This window comes from Procambarus clarkii, chromosome 75, assembly GCF_040958095.1.
Source record: "Procambarus clarkii isolate CNS0578487 chromosome 75, FALCON_Pclarkii_2.0, whole genome shotgun sequence".
NCBI classification, from domain to species: domain Eukaryota; kingdom Metazoa; phylum Arthropoda; class Malacostraca; order Decapoda; family Cambaridae; genus Procambarus; species Procambarus clarkii.
Genome location: NC_091224.1, coordinates 24,359,784 through 24,380,337, shown reverse-complemented (window position 1 = coordinate 24,380,337; position 20,554 = coordinate 24,359,784). Strand labels below are relative to the sequence as shown.

General features: G+C 35.2%; 1 protein-coding gene across 16 annotated transcripts in view; it reads right to left on the bottom strand.

Moving 5' to 3' along the window:
• sif (still life) overlaps window positions 1-20,554 on the bottom strand; it is a 541,039-nt gene that overhangs the window by 338,757 nt on the left and 181,728 nt on the right. For 12 of the 16 annotated variants that reach the window (XM_069313365.1, XM_069313368.1, XM_069313371.1 and 9 more), the window contains 2 exons: window positions 14,114-14,281; window positions 5,409-5,492 (listed from right to left, as the gene is read on the bottom strand). In XM_069313365.1, the coding sequence (XP_069169466.1) occupies window positions 5,409-5,492; window positions 14,114-14,281 (252 nt within the window). The remainder of the gene's footprint in view (window positions 1-5,408; window positions 5,493-14,113; window positions 14,282-20,554) is intronic. The other 4 variants (XM_069313374.1, XM_069313369.1, XM_069313376.1 and 1 more) reach the window with 1 other exon arrangement.

The window sequence follows — 20,554 nt, the reverse complement described above, 5'->3', positions numbered from 1 at the left end:
AATAAAGGCATAACAGCTTCATATATGACATTGGCTATATCGTAATTTATCAATTCCAACACTTAAATAATTCAAAAAAATTGTAAAGAACACTTTATTATTTGTACCTTTAATAACATTAAATTTAATTGAAGATTAGATAGCAGATGTTGTATCAAAATTAAAAAATTGTGTTATCAATATTTCCATTAACACGGTTTCAATATCACAAACAAATACCGGTATACATTAAGCAAGCTATCTCTGTCCTTTTGAATAAAGTAATAAATTAAGACTGTCGGTACAAATTCATTTGAAAATATAATAAGGCCCAAATAATAATTTCATAAGAAAACATCGAGGCTGTAGGATAGGATCGAACTCATTCTCCAGTGGGCATTTTTGATTCCTTTAACATTGGTCTGTCATCGTCCACTGATGACGGTTTATATTAAAACCACCAAAAAGGCTCACTTGGCCCTGGATTCCCAAGGTAAACGCAACCAACTGAATCCCGGGATAGGAGTTCACTCCTATCACATGGCAACAATATTTTCTCACAGATCCATCATGTTCTTGTGACTTCATTGTACAGTTTCATTAATGTCAGGTTGATATCATCACTGTCTAGATGTCTAGTTCATCTTAAGTCTTTTGCTACTACAGCATTTAGTAAGGCAACACAACCTGCCCAAAAATGGAGTTGCTATATTTCTACTATTCAATAAGGAAACTACACACAGCACAATCTTCCGTAATTTCCATCAATTTCTTCCTTTGAGTATTGATCCTTTACATATATTACTTCTCATTCAACCTTGCTTTCACTCATCTTTTTTTTAATATATAAATGATCTCTGTATGGCATTTCTTTTTCATTATCATTCTTGGGCAGCCAATTTATGTGCCTCTCTCAACAACCACTCTAAAACACATTTATATTTGTAATATATATACTCAATTTGATTTCTATTTTCTCACTCATTTTCTTATTAATATCCTCACCTATTTTAATTTTGGTGTCTTCATCCATTTTCTATTTTATGTCCTCCCCATTTTCTTTTTGTTTTCTTCATCCATTTTATTTGCTACATCATCACACATTTCATTTTTATGTCCTTTGTCATTGCTGCAGGTTTCTCTTCCCTTTCACAATGGGATGGCATATTCAGACTATTTTCTATGTACAGTACTGTATTATTTTATATTATATATCACAAGAGTTCTTACATTCTTGTAAAGCCACTAGTATGCATAGCATTTAGGGCAGGTCCTTAATTCAAAATTTTCCCCAGAATACGACCTGCCATATCGTTTAACAACCAGGTACCCATTCACTGCTGGGTAAACAGAGGCTATAGTTAAGAATACCGGTATACATGCCAGTCAATCCTTCTCGGCCCGGATACGAACCCAGGCCAAAGCGCTTGCCAAGCGCCAGGCGAGTGCTTTATTACTGTGTCACAGGGACTGCTGAATTGATTGAAACAACAGAGATTGTTGTTGAGCATGAGTGTAATTATATGCATAAACACGTTCAAAAGCAATATTTTAACATTTTCCTGATTATTTCTAAAGCTTCAGAATAAGCAACAAATAAATAACACATGTTTTACATTGCTAGTCACAGAAATGTGTGAAGAGACTGAGCCTTGTCTTTCCATAATGTACATACAGTACACAGGCAGCAAAATAAATGCTGAAAATCATCAAAATACATAAAAATATATTCATGAAGAAACTAGGTGATTATTAGCAAATCAACAATGAAGAATAGTACTGTAATTAGTTTGAGAATATGTCCAAGTAATCTTCTAAATTATATTTTTATATGATTGCAACCTTTAAAATAGCATATTTTCACTTGAAACATAGACCAGTACTGTAGTTTATTATGTCCACTCAAATTCTAATACCGTAGCCTATTTCAATTCCTTACATTTCTCGTATGTTTTGGCTCAAATCCAAATAGAATTTTTTTTTATTTAAGATTCCCGAAACGCTATGCGTGCTAGTGACTTTACAAGAATGTAAAATCAACATCATTTCAATGTACTCTCTTAACCCCCATTGTACCTTCTTGTATATAAATAAATAAGTAAATAAATAAATATTAAAAAAAAAAAAATTCCTTCCAAGTGGATATCCAGACGTCTCACTTAATTGTCTCTCCAACTGAGTCATCTTGGGTGTGTGTGTGCATCCTAGTAGGGAAACTCTCACATGGTGATGCATCGCAAGATGTTCGTCAGTTTACAGTCCAACTGACCTTCACACTATTTCTTCTAAAACTATAACCACGAGAGTTGACACCTTTCATACCCGCAAAACCAAGAGTACTTAAAGCAACACCTTTCACTACTCCGGTGTTATCAGTTATTATGATTTACCTTCTAAGAAACCCACACAAAATACACATGTTAGTTACATATTACTAACAGAAACCAAAAAAAGTATGGCAAACAGCAATTTTAATTGCTAACTGATGTGAGTTACTATACATATTTAATTTTAGTCTTTTAATGTATTAATGATTTATTACACTAGTTACAATTACTTAAATAAACAACTACTATCATTGTTACTAAATCTTTTATATAATGGGAAAATGTACATTCATAAAGCATACACAGTACATGCCATGAATTCAACTTAAACCACTGATGATGTATTACATGTATACAGTATTGTAAAGAGTGCTAAACTTCACATAAAGACACACGTACCTGTTTCTCACAGAATCATATCCACAGAAGTGAAGATGACACTCTTTCACATACAGTATTTCTAGAGGGGGGGGGGCCGAACAGTGGCTCTCTGTTACTAGATGCACTGAGACAGCTCCACACATGTAGGTCATATCAGCCCTAGGAGTCCTTAATAGCCTACCAGAGATCAGAGGCCAAAATCTGGCCCCCAAACAAAGGCACACAGGGTGCATGGGAATCCTGATCACTCTCACTGAAGAAACAAACCCCTAGCAAGGAAGTGAAGCAAAACAGACAACCTGAGTGTTGGTGTTGGAGAGGCACAGTTTCATAAGTTGTCTCTTTTATTTTCTCACCCCAGTCCTACACATTCACCGCCTGAGCCAACTCCGTCTCTCAATAGGGTGTTGGTTTATCTTTTGTTTTTTCAGTTCGTTTCAAAGTGCTATATGGTCATAATTGCTTGACACTTTCTCCTGATAATTCCCTTCCCTTTTCAGTTCTTTGTCACCTCTTTGGTCCATGATTACCTTTTCAAAGGTTTGTGTTTGTTGGCCCTCTCTTCTCATTGAAGAATTGGGACGCTTCAAGATCTCCTCCAGAAGCAGTGTTTTTGTTTTTTCAGCCCTTGTGGACAGTTTCTTTAACTACAGCCTTCACCTCATTTTCTGGCAAAGAATGAGACAGTTGGCTTTCAAAGGGGTTCTTTTGTTTGTCTTGTCTGGTTGTGACTGTTCGTCACTACTTGTGCACAACCCAGGCTGCTTTGCGGAGGAGGGGAATGTTAATCTAGTGTCCTTGGTCCTCTGTTACAAGGTTTATTTGCATCAGGTTGTCCATGGTATCATCAAATCTAGCTAGCCTGCATCTACCCTCAGACCCATGATGTTCATAAATTTGCAGCTTTGACTGCTGTACAAAGAATGTCTAAAATGTTTTGGGCTGATATCGGGACTCAGAGGTTCTGGATGCATATTAAGGTCATATTGGCTCACTACCCAGTCACTGGTGTTCCTCGTCTCTGACGAGCTTGTGTTGCCCTGGGTAAGGTTTCCCATCCTGGCATTTTCCCTTGGGGGTTTGTTCTATGCTCTCCCTTTTCTCGGTGAGTCCGGTTTTTCTCATCTTTTCACGGAGGTTAGCTAAAGGGAGCCACTGTTCAGTCCCTCCAGAAAACCTGAATTGAGAATGTAATGAAATGTATCTTTGTGGTGGCCTCAATGGCTCCCTGAACCCTCCCTCACTACCAGATGCATTGGTATGTCTTTCGTAAGGTTTCAGACTGAGGATATTGACATGGGAACCCAGCAGCTCCCATATGATACTGTCACCTGGCAGTGGCCACCTGTTACTAGGGGGGAAGGGAGTATACCCTAATTACTGGGTGGATCGTTTACCAAGTCATTTGCTGCATGATTTGCTTACTTTCTGTGAACCTTACAATTGTCCTTTTTTTTCCTTCACTTTCTTTCTGAGAGTTTGTTTCTTCAGTGAGGATGATGATGAATGCCCTGCTCCATGCACCACTGTAAGGAGGGCAAGGTTTTGGCCTCTGGTGTCCTGTAGGCTACTAAGGATTCCAAGGTCTGATGTGACAAGTGTGAAGCTATGTCAAGTGTGGCTATTAACCACGAAAGCTTCCCCAGACAGAAGCATTTGATTACATTCAATTCTGTTTAATTCTTTCACTTGCACTGACCACATGATTGGTAACAAGGTGAAGGAGATAAGGAAAGAATAGAATATTGGGTCAAGACCAATACTGGGTCACTAGGGCTTGTCTTCTTTCATCCCAACGATGGGTTGTGAAGGAAAGGCAATGGGTAGGGAAGGGCTGAAATATATTTGAGCAGGGATGGAGTGCAGAAAATGAGAAGTTAAAATTAAGTTCTTTGGATAAAACCCCACACTTGCATACAAATCCACAAAGGCGGTGATGAGGGTTCGAACCTACGTCTGAGATGATCCCAGAGGCGTCTTAGTCGACTGCGCCACAACATGGTTGTGGACATCACGGATCTTGTGGATTTGTTCATTTGATATATCACGCTATTGTGATTTCTGTGTGTATCCACACTTGTGTATTTGTGATATTTATGTAAGGAATTATCACACTCTCCTGAGTGCTTTGTCAAGGTCTGAGTGTGTTGCTAGGACGAGACTTACAGCTCAACATCTAATCAACTGATTAAACGTTGAGATGTAAGTCTCGTCCTAGCCACACGCTCAGACCTTGACAAAACACTAATACACAAGTGTGGGTTTTATCCTATGTTATTATGTCCGTGAGAAGACATTACCATTACTAAATTAAGTTCTTTCTTAAACCATATTCACACAACTGTACCAGCTGGAGTTTTGTCATTTCTAGTTATCTCTACAATATCCTTTTATAGGATGTTATCTATTCCATTCCTCATCTTTCCTATTTTCCTTACATGCAGTTTGTCTATTCCTGCTTTCTTCCTTCTTCTCTCTCACTTGTCAATGCAAGCTAAGGTAACCTCCAGTGCTGGGGATTAATGACTTGCTTCAGTTATATGATACCAAACCAGTATAAAGAATGAGGTGAATAATTTAAATTTGCTTGCATGAGTTCTGTAAAACGTTAGGATTACTTAAATGGGTGGGATAGATTTTTAATGGGCAACCATCCTTTCCAGGAAGGTATTTTCAAAGGAAATAATTCAGGCATCAAAAAGAAAGCTGTCCAGTATTTACCTGTATTTACCTGTTGGCCACCGTCTCTAGTGGCCTCGCTGGGGACAGGAAGCCCGGGGCTTGTGTAGGGTCCCCCCATTTTGTCTGATGAGTTTTATACACATTACTAAACACTACTGGGTGTAAAAATTAATAATATGCAAATAATACAGAAAATAAACTGATTGCTGTGCCTTCTATCAATATATTGAAGTAATTGAACTAAATTCTATAATACCACCTTAGTATATTATTTAAAAAAACAAAACAGTCAAAGAAATTTTCAAAAATTCTATGCTGCCAACATTTTTTTTTTTAAGCATTCTTCATTGATTATCTTTTTACAGATCAAATTTCACTTACTCTAAAGCTGTCTATTCATAGATCTTCCCATAAACAGTACAAGATCATGATGTAATGCTTTAAAAAATACAACCCTAGAATAGGGAAATTCCCTTAAAAGAATTAAACAAATAAATGTGTGGCAATGCAGGACCACACAGCACAGACACAGTACTAATACATATTACATAAACTCTATAATTATTATGTACTTAAACAGTAATGACAAAAAACATTCTAAATATGAAAGATATTCATCATGTGTGAATGAGTCTGTACAATGTTGCAATTCTCTAAAAATAAAACATTTATATTAAACAGAATATATATCATATTCTTAACCAAATTAAACAAAATGAATCCTTCTAAACAATGAATAGGGTCTTAATTTCCCTGAACACTTATTGGCTGACATTCCAGACATGCGGGTAGGACATGCTGAACGAAAAGTAACACCCAACTGGAAAAGTACTGCACATGTAATTTAACCCCCCAGCAAACACCTGCTGTGAGGTAAGAAAGGGCCAGTTTGTCTTATAATCAGAATTTACCTGTGGACCCATCATCTTTAGTGGCCTTGATGGGACCAGCAGCTTGTCAAAGATCCCTCATGCATTATTTGAGACCTTATTTGAGGTGAACACCATTACAGGGATTAAACTGCTGAAGGTGCATTGAATTTTATTGTACCCAATATTAATTGCCATAAGTAAAAATTAATAAACATATCAATAGCAGTTTAGCTGTAAATAGCTGGATCTGGAAGCCCTTCAAGTCAAATTAAGATTTTCTTGTTTTGAATCACCACCACCATCACCCAATTTCCCAATTTGATTAAGATGAACAGTGAAGGAAAAGAACGGGAAAAAATGGCTAAAAAATAGCACCCATTTCTACAGTAAGAGGATGAGTTTAAGTGACTTAACCTTCTCATTGAGAACATTAGATCATTATGAAACTTATCTTAAGATATGAATGCTGTACAATATGTCTGTCTCTCTCTTTAATGTATATCCCATAGCACCCCCTCAAAAACCTATTGACAATTCTAAAGGCAACCATACCCTAAGACATATCTGGGGAAGACTCTACAGGCCAACATACCCTCAAAAAGAGTCTAGGTAAGGTCTCTGGGATACTCCCCGACGCAGGTTCGAGTCCTCGTCACGGCCCTTGTGGATTTGTTCAGTCTAGGTAAGATTTTCAACACAACCATCCTTATAAAAATGTCATGTGAATGTAGTTGTACTATCTCTTGAGAATTACCCAAAATAACCTTAGATTAACCAAAACATATAAGAACAAAGGTAAATAAGAAATTTAACAAATTTTCTTATTGAAATAACCGTATTTTTAATGAATATGGAACATAAATGAACATATTTCACTTGGAAATAAACTTGTTTTTTAATTAAATAAAATGAAAATAGTGGCGGGTGATACCAAGGAAGTAAATAAAGCACTCACATTGTTTACTGCCTTTGGCACCACCCTGCCACCTATTTGTTGTGCACTATCATTATAAAATAAGCTTATTTCTAACAAAAAATTATGCTTATTTATGTTTTATATTTATTACCATTATTATTGGAAGAAAATATGTTATATTCCTTCTTTATTTAACAACTGTACTTCCAAAATATTTTAGGTAGTTTTGGGTAATTCTACGAATTCAATTCCCTGCACTATGTTTGGGAATAATGACACAAGTGACCATCCCCTCACAATATATGCAGATTCTACTGGCAACTATTCCCTCAAAAATATTTGCTGAATTTTCAGCAGGTGACCATCCCCTAAATATGCAGAGATTCTATAGGTGGTATTGTACTTGAAAATACCTGGAAATTTTCTACAGGTGTCTGCTGAGGAAGATTCTATAAACAACCATCCCTTCAAAAATACCAAGACAAAACTCTAAAGGCAGCCATCTACTAAAAATTGCTTGGGAAAGATTCTGCTGGTGGTCATCCGTACAAAAATGAGACACTCTCAATAGGGACCATGGAGTCAGATATTGACAGATACTATACTATTCATATGGTCTATTTCACACAGAGCTCCTCTTCCTTCACCACACTACATACCACTTCTAGGTATTTTTTTAATTTATAAAAACTATTGCATTGTACTTGTGAACATTTCCGGATGCAGTTTGAACTGTAGCAGTAACCTGGCTTTTAGAGCTTTGAGAGGTACTGTTTCACAGGTTTATTACCCTTTGGGAGAAAAAGTATCTCCTATACTCTCTTGCATTGTGGCTTTGTAACCCAGAAAATGTTGAATGGGTGTGTAATGAATTTATGTAATCCAAGATGTGCAATGACAGAGGTCTTACGCACAAAGAAACCACATGACTGTGATGTATCAATGAGCGTGCCTGGGGAGGTACCCAGTGCGTAGCTTTAAATCCTCCTCATGTTTCCAACTGATTATCTCAGAAGTCTTAATTTCACAATATACAAATGAGAAGAATCAGCTTCATATGCTGATGACATAAACCAGTATGCACATTTGTACAAAGATTCCAATAGCTGCAGCTGGGTTTCTGTCATGAAACATTCTTTTCTTATGGATATAAATTGCTAGTTAAGCATAGCCAAGAACAAAGACTTAATAAGTTCAACAAAAACATACATAAAAACAGAACACGTTAAAAGACTCTAATATAGACCGCCTCTTTAAAAAGTTGAAAATGACTCGTACAAGATCATCCACCCACTATTAAGGACAGTATGAGACACTTCTTCATTGACAGGGTAATAAACCAATGGAATTATTTCCTATTCTTGGGGGAAAGAAGCCTTTACAGTACTTAGGCTTACTGATGTCCCCCAGGATCAATTACTGACCTTCCAGGATGTAACCTACAATGGTTGCCAAACCCCTGGGTACCTATTACTGCTTGGAGAAGAGGTATCAGGTGAAAAGATATGTACCCAATATATTTCTGTCCTACCTGGGGATCAAACCCGATATCCTCCAATGTGAGTCGAGGATGCAGACCTCTGTGCTACAGGACCACACAGGTAAAGGCAAAGGCTGTGCTACAGTTATAGCTACATCTTGAAAACTACGTATACAAATCCTAAAGACTGGGGAGACCTTCCACAAGCCACTGGCTTTTTGTCCCAACTACTTAAACCTATAGAGACAGTGGTAATATATTAAAGTAAATCTTTCTAACAAAATTTTCTTTACTCTTTTCTATCTTACTAACATTCTTATCAATGTTCCATCACTCTTGTCTATGCTTGTGTATCTTACCAACAATGGTCTACCTTACACTTTTCTTCATATTCCTAAGACTCTTGTCTTCATTCTTCTCTCATTTTTAACATTTGTCTTCCTAACAAGTCTACTCGTACCACCAGATTATGCATTACAAGTCGCCCCAAATTCCATTTGCTCCTTCCAGCAAGACATGCTTTATTGGTCTTCCAGTTTAAGTTAGGTTGGGTTACACTGGGTTTGGTTTGTTTTGGGTTGGTTCAAGGTTAGGTTAGGTTACATAGTACTATATTTGGGTATGATAATTTGGTTTAATGATTTATTTAGGAGCAAATTTGAAATGAGGTAGCTCATCATATAACCATCAGCAAAGCCCTCCATTAGTGAACAAATACAACCGTAACAAAAATTCTTAAGTTAAAAATTTCTTAAGTCATCATTTACACACAATTCCCAAAGAGGTATCAGAATTTAACAAACAGCCACTGAAGGTCCAGTAATAGTCATATTGGATTAAGCAACAATGATTTCCATAGCTACTATTGTATTAAACACAAGCAAAACACCGTTGTCAATAACGACTACTCTATACTTTCTGTTTCGCTACATCATTGTCATCATTTTGTGCTCTTTTCAACAATTAATTATCACCATCATTGTTATTCTACTGTCCACTGTCATGGGGTGGGAGGAGGCAATAGCACATATATTGAAAGGGAGTAGTACCATATAGGAACAGAAATCTTAAGTTATTCAAAATTTACACTCTTCCACTCAATATATCTTACACACTACATAGTATCTTGGGGAACCAACACCACCACACTCAAGCAAATCTTCCACAGCAGTATGTTACTACTTTATGATGCTAGATGTGATGCTTCTTAAGAGTTGTGACTAATTAATTAATTAAAAATAAAGTGTATGTAGAGGATAAAATCCAAAAATTAGGAATTGTTAACAGAAACATGAAGGCAAAAAGAGGAAATGTGCAAAGCTCAAATGAACAGCTTCAAACCCAGCTCTAACAAAGTGAGGTTTTTACGATATTACACACTACAGAATTTGGAGCATAGCTCGGAGCATATGGATGTGCTTAAAGACATTATACACAAATTTCTTATGAATTTAGACAACAACAAACCAATTGGGACATGTGGGGCATAACAATGCACATCACAACTATCATTTCAACAACACCACCATGTAGCAGATTGATCCTAACCTAGGAGTTAGGATCCACCAATCATTGAAAGTGTTTCCTTTACTGCAGTTCCCTTTTGCTAACAACAAAAGTAAAGAGCTGCAGTAAAGATAAAAATAAGACAACCAAACCTTAGGAATAGTCAAACAAACCTTTGACTTCAAAGAAAAAAAAGGAACTTATACTACTCTGGACAATTTCATAATTGCCATTAAAAAACATGACAAGAAAAGCTTAAAATGTTGTTTATAAAATACTGTACGTAAGACCTGTATTAAAATATACAGTACCAGGAATTTGAATGATGTTCACATATTAAAAATAAATAAAAATAGAAAAGGTGTAAATACACGAAGCTAAATGGTTTCTGAACTTAAAAGACGAGCTATGTATTCGAAAAGTCTTTAGACAAAAGAAATGAAGTGATATGATCACGATATTAAAAATTGTAATAGGAACAATAAAATTGATAAATAGGAAATATTGAAATCCATAACATTGAGAACAAGTAATCACGATTTCAAATTAAGCAAAGATACCAAATTCTCTTCAAAGATATAAATTCTCTTTTCCAAATAGAGTAGTAGATGGATGGAACAGGTTAAATAAGTGGATACTGTATGCCAAAACCATTAGGAACTTCAAAATGTCATGTGATAAAAAATTTGGAAAGACAGAGCACCATAAGTGTTTCTTTCAGCTTGTAACTACACTTGAGTAATTACACACACACACACAAAAATACAAACATTCACAAACATTCTGAATACCAACTTTAAACACATTTATTAACAGTAATTTTATCCAAATGGTCACGCTGCCTCCTTTAGGTCTTTATCCATATTCATAACACATTAATTACTAGGTCAATTTTATTTCAGAACCATGTTATTGTTATTTTCAATTCGCCACCGGAGCAGATTACCCATTTAACTAACCATATTTGAAGCACCGCACTCTGCCAACATAGTCTAATACGATAACCAAGAACTGACTGTAACACGAAATGGTTATCTTAGCTTATTAATACAACGAACTGAGCATCTTTCTATCTGGTTCTTGCATATACGAAGTTTAGAAATAATTGCGTCTTTAATATTTGAATGAATTGTTCATCAATATGAAATCTTGAATTTCAGTTTTCTCATAACATTGTCTTAATATTATACGGTAAAACTCATTTCACACGCCATCCTCATCAAGAGGATGAGTATTTTATTTTGTACACATATCTATCACTTTTTAATGCTGAATAATCTGCTCTAGTAGCAAGTAACTGAAAAAAGATATGACAATGTTTTTGCCAACATTAAATATAAGGAATATTAGTCACAACCATGCAACACCTTCATAGAAGCATGTTTACGACTGTAATGTTGACACAAATTACTTGCAGCTTGTCATGTAAGACTGGCCATTGAGTCTATGAGGACGGGACGACTGGAGTGACAGACATGTGACACTGGCATACAACACCAGCCAGACATGGCCAGATACAAGCTAAGAGAACCAAGTCCACAAGTGGGGTGGCCTTATCAACTCTCAAATACAACTTTAAGCTGATAATTTAGGTCCACATGCTTAGAGGTGCACAAAACAAAAAATGTGCCAAAAAAGGGGGAGGGGGTCATTTACAAAAAGCGCAAAAAAGTGCAAAAAATCCTGTAAAAGGTAAAAATAATCACTTAAAAATACACTACAAAAATTCAAAACTTCATATTGTATGTTAACAATTTTGAAAAACACTACTTATCGAACATAATATATTTTTCATCTTAAATATAATCTGACTGATCAGATCACGCCTCCAGTTAGGTGGAATTGGTGATATAATTCCAAAAAATAAAATAAAATAGCATTCCTTCAGTGATACAACAACTGTTGTAATATTTTAAAATGTACATGTACTGTACAGTAGATATATAAAATTATGTTGTATTAAGATTTTATATGCCCAAGGAGCTAAACTAGCAAGATTTTCAAGCTTTAAATGAAATAAAGCCCAATTAAATGCATTCTTCAAAAATGTTGAAATATAAACCTCTATGCAAAACAATATCTGAAAAGTTTGGAATTATTATTGATACTCGATAAAACCGAAAGATTAGCATGATGGGGTGGGAAGGGAAGTAGCAATTAATATTTATCTAAATTGGAAACAAATAATATATGCACCTCTTCATTGAGTAATTTCTATTTAAATATTTGCTTTAGAATAGCCTCTCAAAACAACTGTATTACTACTCTACTGGTGTTTAATAATACTTCAAATCATTACCACAAACATATAATAAATACTGGCTATAGCAGAGGGTAGTCACATCGGTCAGTTAGCATATATTTTAGTATTTACAGTGCTGCCGCAGGGCAATCTACAGATCTCATAAGAAGCGGCAGAATAGTAATTCACACCCACAATGCCAGTGACAAGATCTGTGCACATCAAGACAAAATTCTACAAAATACAAATACATAACCATGATCTCATAGTGAAGAAACATTGCAATTACCACAACACACTGACTCAATTTGGATGAACTCCATTTCAATAATCTCAATATGATATAGAATTTGGGTCGGGAAAGCAGAGCTTGATGAGCAAAAGCTTACTAAAACTCCAATGCATACTATCTCTAGTAGACTATCAACTTTGTCATTGATAATATGGATTCTTCTCTTGTAAAAACACTATAGTGTATCAGTAACCAATTTATAGATGGAATATTTTTATTTTCTATTTTCATGCCAGTGAAACTATGGCTTTAGATCAAAGTTTATTAACAATTAATGCTTTCTTACCATTGCCCATACCAATGTACAATACTCTACTGCACGTACTGTGTATTGATATTGTATAATCAAAATATTATGCCCCTGACAAATTTATGTAACATTTTGTCTCAAAATTTCACATTCATAGAAGATGAATTGTCTAAGGAGGAATTCTCTCTCTCTTGCATAAAAATCCTGCAATCTGTTTTTGAAGTCTTATAAATTTCCACTACAAGTTAAAATACAGAATTGCTCCCCATATTTGACTAAAGATAACTATTGTATTGAAATGTATATTGAAGAACTGAATATACATATGAAGTATTTTGAAATACTTTATCAAACATACCTTTAATCTTCACAAAACATAAAAACTATAATTAAGCTATTTTATACCCAATATGAATGTGCTCAGAAAAAAACAAAAACTGGCTGAATCCAGAAATGGTAGAATTAATGTTAATGTTCAGTGTGGATACTACAGGAGACACTGTTTAGTGTGTATACTAAATGACATACTATACAGTACGTATATTATGGGCCATACTGTAAAAATCTATAGTGCAGAACATACTATATAGTATGTATAGTATACGTTGTATATAGTACACAGTGTACAGGTCAGTAATGAAGAACTGCAATATTAGCTGAACAATCATACAACTGAAAATATATATGGAAATTCATTTCCAGATATATACAAGTATAAATGTTTGAGGTGTGATCTTATGATGGAATGACTTGAGTGTAGGCCTATTTATATTATCAACTTAGCAGAAGGTGCCCCGCCTTCCCTACATGCCACATTGATTACTATACGTTGCAGTTAAATGGGTTAAACAACAAAATTGGGCAAAGTTGCATCAGTCCTTCCTTCCATTGGTATGTTCAATGATAACTTCTTACTTTAGCATGTAGTATTTTAATGCTTTTTGTTAAGTTAACATAAAAACAATCTACAATAATAATAATAAACCATCTAGAAAACAAAGTTGTATAAAAGTTTTGCTATACTAACGTAATCTTTAATTTTGCAGATATTAAACCTAGTAACCTTAGCCAGTAAAAATGGCTTTGAAATTTTGTTAAGGAATGCATTGTTTTTCAAAAGCAACGTATGATCTTTTCTTACAGACTAGATAAGTGATTACTACATAGAAATTCATTAAAATCTTACCCAGGTTTTCCATGCTCTGTGTGAGAAGTGCCTCGAAGGTGTGAAGGCTGTAGCTCTCCGCATCCATGCCTTTCGCCAGAGTATTACGCAGGTGCATTTCGTATTCTTGTAACAGCTGACTGGTGGGTGAACTTGGTGCTGCCTCATTGTTTTCAAAGTCGGAATTACCTGTGAAGGAGGTCATATATTACACCCCCTATTCTCTTCGTGTGCCACTCTGTAGAAAGTGCAACAGTTTGGCCTAACCAGAAACATACGAACCCAAGCAACCCACCTATCCTATCGAGGTCAATGCATAGGAAACGTAAATTTTACGGTGCTTTAATTTTTACTAGTACTGTACTGTAGAGTATATCACATATTTAATGTATTTGTTAATTATGATCAAAAATGCAACATATTAGGTGGGAGGACAGATAATATATTAATTCTGTACCTCATTATGAGACAAAAAAATTTGTAAGAAAAAAAGATGCATATTTTGGCTTAAGGAGAGTGAAAGCTGAATATTTTACATGTCAATAAAATAGTTAATTTATATCTGCATAAAATTTCTAACTGGAAACATGGTTGCTTATACGGAAGTTAAGGAAGTTTCATTATATAGATGGCACATTCGACTTCTAATCAAAATAGCATAGTTATTATGGTAATGCGTTATGCAGTTAAATAACAACTACAGTTGACCTACCATATTTGCTATTAAATTCTCTCCAAAAAATTACCAAAAATGTGCAAAATGGTAAAAAAAAAAAAAAACTGCTGAAATACTGTATTGAATATCTAGTTTTAGGACATCCACATGCCTGAACCACTCGCACACTTCCAACACGCACCGTCATCACTTTCATCAAGCTGAGATCTAAACAACATATATGGTGACGTGTTTCTCTAATACGTTTAACCTCGACACACAAGGATAGTTTATCCACTGACAAATGAACAGTATTCTACATTAGCTTATGTAAGAATTACCTGCATTAACCTAAAATTTTGTTATAAATAATCATTATTGTTATTATTATAATTATCATTATTGACTTAAAATTACTGATGCGATAAGGCTTAGAATAAGTCATGATAATAATTGCTATGTATAAGAATAAATTGTCAATCTACATTATGATGAATTAAAAACCACTGATAATATTTCTACACCATAAGAAGGAAATCTGGAGAATTGGAATAAAATTGTATATTTACTGTTAAACAACACTTATAAAGTAAATTGGAGTGATTTTGATAAGAATACATTAAAAAATGTTTCATTACGTTTCCTTCATTTATGTCCATAAAGAATAAAGGAAAGACTTCACTTTAAACATATGTCAAAGTATTAAATACATCAATAAAATATAATACAACAATATATAATATATATATATATATATATATAAATATATATCAAGTAAATATCGTATCACAAACTTACTTTACTGAGACTGTTTTAAAAGGCCACTCTATCCTTAAAGGCAAAAGCTACATTAAAACACTAATATCATGAAACAATCGAAGATCATGCACTCAACCCGTGTTCACACTATAGTGTTCAAAGATGAAGGCCCTGTTGTACGCATGCACTCAACCCGTGTTCACACTATAATGTTCAAAGACAAAGGCCCTGTTGTATCCATGCACTCAACCCATGTTCACACTATAATGTTCAAAGACGAAGACCCTGTTGTATTCATGCACTCTGCCTATGTTCACACTATAGTGTTCAAAGACGAAGGCCCTATTGTACCCATGCACTCAACACATGTTCACACTATAACGTTCATGTGGAACATTATAAACCTGGTCCGTGTGGTGTACCACATGGGCCACGTCTGGTGCAACACGTGAATCAGGTCTATTTTCTATTGTAAAAAGGAATCTTAATATTTTACCATACTGCTTGCTAGTTAAACTAGCAGAGTAGCTAAGAGGAATGATTATACTTCTCCTTTAGAAGACAATCATCTGTGGCTGTTAAGCCATGTCAGGAGCTAATTTATGAACTGGGAGCCAAAAAGTGTAGTAAGTTCCACCCTAAACTTAATGATCATATTAGCTTTGAATTTGTGCAATATCTAAACCTTTCTACTAGGAAGTCCTATACTTTTAATGCTTTTGCATTAAAAGTATAGAATGAGCTTTTCCTAAGCTCATTCTACATTACCTCATAATGCTGTCACAGCCTAGTAGGCCTACCTATATTTATTTATTGCAGCAAGCTTAAGACAAATCAGTTAACATTAAATATCTACCCACTTTAAGCACTGCAGTCATTATAGTCATTCAATCATTATTCTTGCAACTAATGAATAGTTTCACACTAAATTTGAAATAATGTTGCAAATAATACAAGCTTATCTGATAGCAGCCATGAGAACGGTAGTGCGGGTATCTGGATGCATACCATAACAAAGTGTACTGAAGCAAACGTTGAGTAAGTAAAGTACAGTACTGCTGCAGCAAGGCAAGTGCTACACAACTCATACTTCTCATTTCTTATCTATCCTATAAAAGCAAATACGGAAATATTTGAAGGTATCGTACTTCTCTATCAATACTGTATATCTATACTACTGCGCTACTTGAATGGCTATCAGAGTTGAGCATACAGGTACTTCAATCGGTACAGAATATTTATAACTAAGTTAAAATGAACTACTGTATGTTAGAAGACTATAAACTGAAGGCTAAAATTAATTATGATCTTTGTTTTATGTGTCTCACTACTGTACTCATCTGCAAACTGTATTGTAATTACTTGTGAATGTACTATATTATCTTAAATGAATTTCTACAATACAAGAAATGAAGGCCATCCTCTAACAATTACAGTATAATACTTACAGCAACTATTTCATCAAAAACATATATGGACTGCTGGACACACAAAAAGTTAATGTTTTTTATTATCAGTTTAGCCCAAATGGTATAGGAAAAAATGGAAATTTAGCTAAAGAACCTAACCTACACTACACACAGAAATCACACTAACGTGATGTATCCAATGAACAAATCCACAAGGGCCATGACGAGGATTTGAACCTGCATCCGGGAGCATCCCAGACACTGCCTTAATCGACTGAGCTACAACAGGGTTAAAAAGAGTTGAAACCGAAGTTCTACTGAACTTACTGGATCCCGCAGCCTCTCCGAGGCACAAACCAGGATTTTACACAACCTAACCTGCCTAAGGCCGAAATATGCAATGCTAGGCCTAATTTAGTACATACATGTGCTATGTTAGGCCTAGGAAAGTTTAGGTTTGATTTTTTTTTGTGTGTGTGTCTACAAAATTAATAGTACATAATATGAACTTTGGTGGATGCAACAGTTCATTTGTGTACATTTACACAAACAGTTGCTGTAAGCACTGTACTGTATTATCGCTTTTGGAGGATGGGTTGAAGTGAAACTACCGTCCTGTATACCATTACATTTCCATCTGTCTTGTAGTATACAAGGTCCACACAAGAGCCAAAAGCTAGAGCTCAACCCCAAGAGCACCACAACTTGTGTTCATTTTAGTATACTCGTCTGTAGTTATAGGACTACCTGTCGTTCAACTGCCTTTACTGTTTACACTTATAATGATTTCCTTTAAATTCTCTATACTGCTTCAATAAATTTACAACATTTAGAATTTCCCAATCTTTAAACAATCTATCACAATAACAGACAGTTATTAATTTCATAATAGAGCTCTTCTTTCAATTTTATACAGAATAGACTGAAAAAAATGGTAGAATTTGCTTCAATTTTCTGAAATTTAAAAAGTTACAGCTTGATCTTTTTAGGAAAGAGGATACTCCATAAATGCTTCACACTAATGCCATTAACCTCACGTTTAATGCTTGTTTGAATTCTTTCAGACGGTAGGAGCAAAAAAAATATAGATGCAGGCATCATACAGCATATGCTGCGACTAATGCCATTTCTGCCGAATATTACATGTTTGCCTTTTTCATACATTCAGAGCACAGTGGCCAAAACATCAGCCTCAATGATAAGATGACAAGAACATTTTCGTGCTAGCGAGACAGTTGCTACTTGCTTGCAATGAGAATTAAAAATACTGAACACAACAATGAAAGGTTAAACTGGGACAGTTACAAAGACAAAGTGAGTACTTGAGCTGGACACACAAGAAAAGGTAGAATTAGAATTCATCCGTGTGAAAGACAAGGAAAAGTGAACGTAGAAATTTCTATAGTTGTGTGAGATATTTTAATAAACTGGAAACATCCAAGTAGTGCTTCAATATAATTACTGCCAAAAGTAGAGACTAGAGAAGAATAAATTATACTTTAGTCTCTTCTCTAATGTGTAGGTTGACTGAGTATTTGCCCCAGCCACAGTATCGTGACACTTATTCTGCTGCCGAGAGAAAAATAATTATCTTTGGGAAGGAATAAGCATTTCATTTATTCCTCCTATACTGGTGTAGCAATAGATGATCAAATTTCCTGCTTCTGGCTCCACTCTCAAAAAGGGACCATCATGACCTAAAACATTTTGAAAGCAAATGCCTCAGGCTATACTGTACTTTGATTTTATGTGTATTTATTAAAAATTGGATGCAATATCTCTGAAAGTGTTCAAGTGATGTGTGTGTGCATGAATAAATAAGTTATTATATATTACAGTACAAATACTGAGTGAAGTTTTCCAAATGGAGGTCTAATAAATCTCAAATATGGTCCACAACTCTGTTTGATGCCAGACTCACAAAACATTAATCCATCCCTGGTTGATAGTGAACTACAGTGTACTGTAATTATCAGTGGTATTTTTGACTAAACTTTCACAAGCAAATCCAATATTGGTGCATCTAGCATTGATGATTATAATTATGTCATGTCAGAACAAATTCAATTTTTTAAGGTACGCAATCCCTAGAGGTAGACTTTGGTCGCTAACGACATACATGTTATCGAGCTAATATAAATGTGACAGATTTGATTAAATTAATGCTAATAACACAAAATCTAAATATATTACACTACTGTATTTGTTTACAATGTGAACCTAATTTAAAAATAATAAGTGATGCTTACATATGCTGACTGACCCTTTGTCACTAGCAGGCGGTCCACCATCTACTGTTAAGCAGTCACGGATGGTAATTCTACATTATTGAATGCCTAGATATAAGCATGTATCATTCAATACACTAGCAGTGTTTAAATTTAATAAAATGCATATGTTTAATGTAATAAAAAATGCCACTGTTTAATCAAAATACAAAATAAATTGCAGACTGCATACATTTGGGATAAAAATTACTACTGCTCGTAAAGTGATGTTTGCTAGTTGCAAAACAACAAAACAATGACTTTTTTAATGTTTGTTTATGAGGCTAAAATTTTCTACATATTGATAGGTCTGAACACAATTTAAAAATCTGTATTTATTCTTTCTTTCTTAAAATGCTGTCTATACTGAATTTATATTGTGTCTGGTCGTGCCTCGATAAGTCACTATATCTCAGAGTCGATGGATCTTTATCTACTCAGGTGTTGTGGGGGTATATACTGTAATCTCAAACCCATCTTCTCAGTCTGTATTCTTTGATAATGTGTTTAAGCACGAAAATGTTTAGAATTTTAAATTCATTTTCCTAGTGGATACTTATGCATTGCAGAATCATGTGTTTTTTTGTGATCATTCTTGCATATGTAATTACCTAAGTGTAGTTACAGGATGAGAGCTATGCTCGTGGTGTCCCGTCTTCCCAGTACTCTTTGTCATATAACGCTTTGAAACTACTGACGGTTTTGGCCTCCACCACCTTCTCACTTAACTTGTTCCAACCGTCTACCACTAAAACGTGCCCAATTGCTTCGTATTGCTACGGGGATCGAACCCACAATCCCCGATTGTGAGTGGTTGGCTTAACTCGCTGGATATTTTGTTCTTTTGTACTTACCTAGTTGTGCTTGCGAGGGTTGAGCTTCGGCTCTTTGGTCCCGCCTCTCAACTGTCAATCAACTGCTTTACAGATTCCTGATTCTATTGGACTGGTATCTACATGTCTACAATTTGAAAATCATATCTACATTTGAAAGTGTGTATGGAGGTCACCTCCACCACATCACTGACTAATGCATTCCATCTGTTAACAACTCTGACACTGAAAAAATTCTAATGTGATATTTGGGTACTCAGTTTCCACCTGTGTCCACTTGTTTGTGTTTCTCCCATACTAAGTAGTTTGTCTTTATCTACCCTGTCAATTCCTGAGAATTTTGTAGGACAATTTTGTGGAGATCATTTCTTCCCTAACACTTCTGTCTTCCAGGGACATGAGGTTTGGCTCCTGTAGCCTTTCCTCGTAGCTCATACCTGTCAGTTCTGAGACCAGTCTGGTGGCATACCTCTCAATCTTCTCTAACTTTGTCTTGTGTTTAACTAGGTATGGAGTCAAGGCTGGAGCTGCAAACTCCA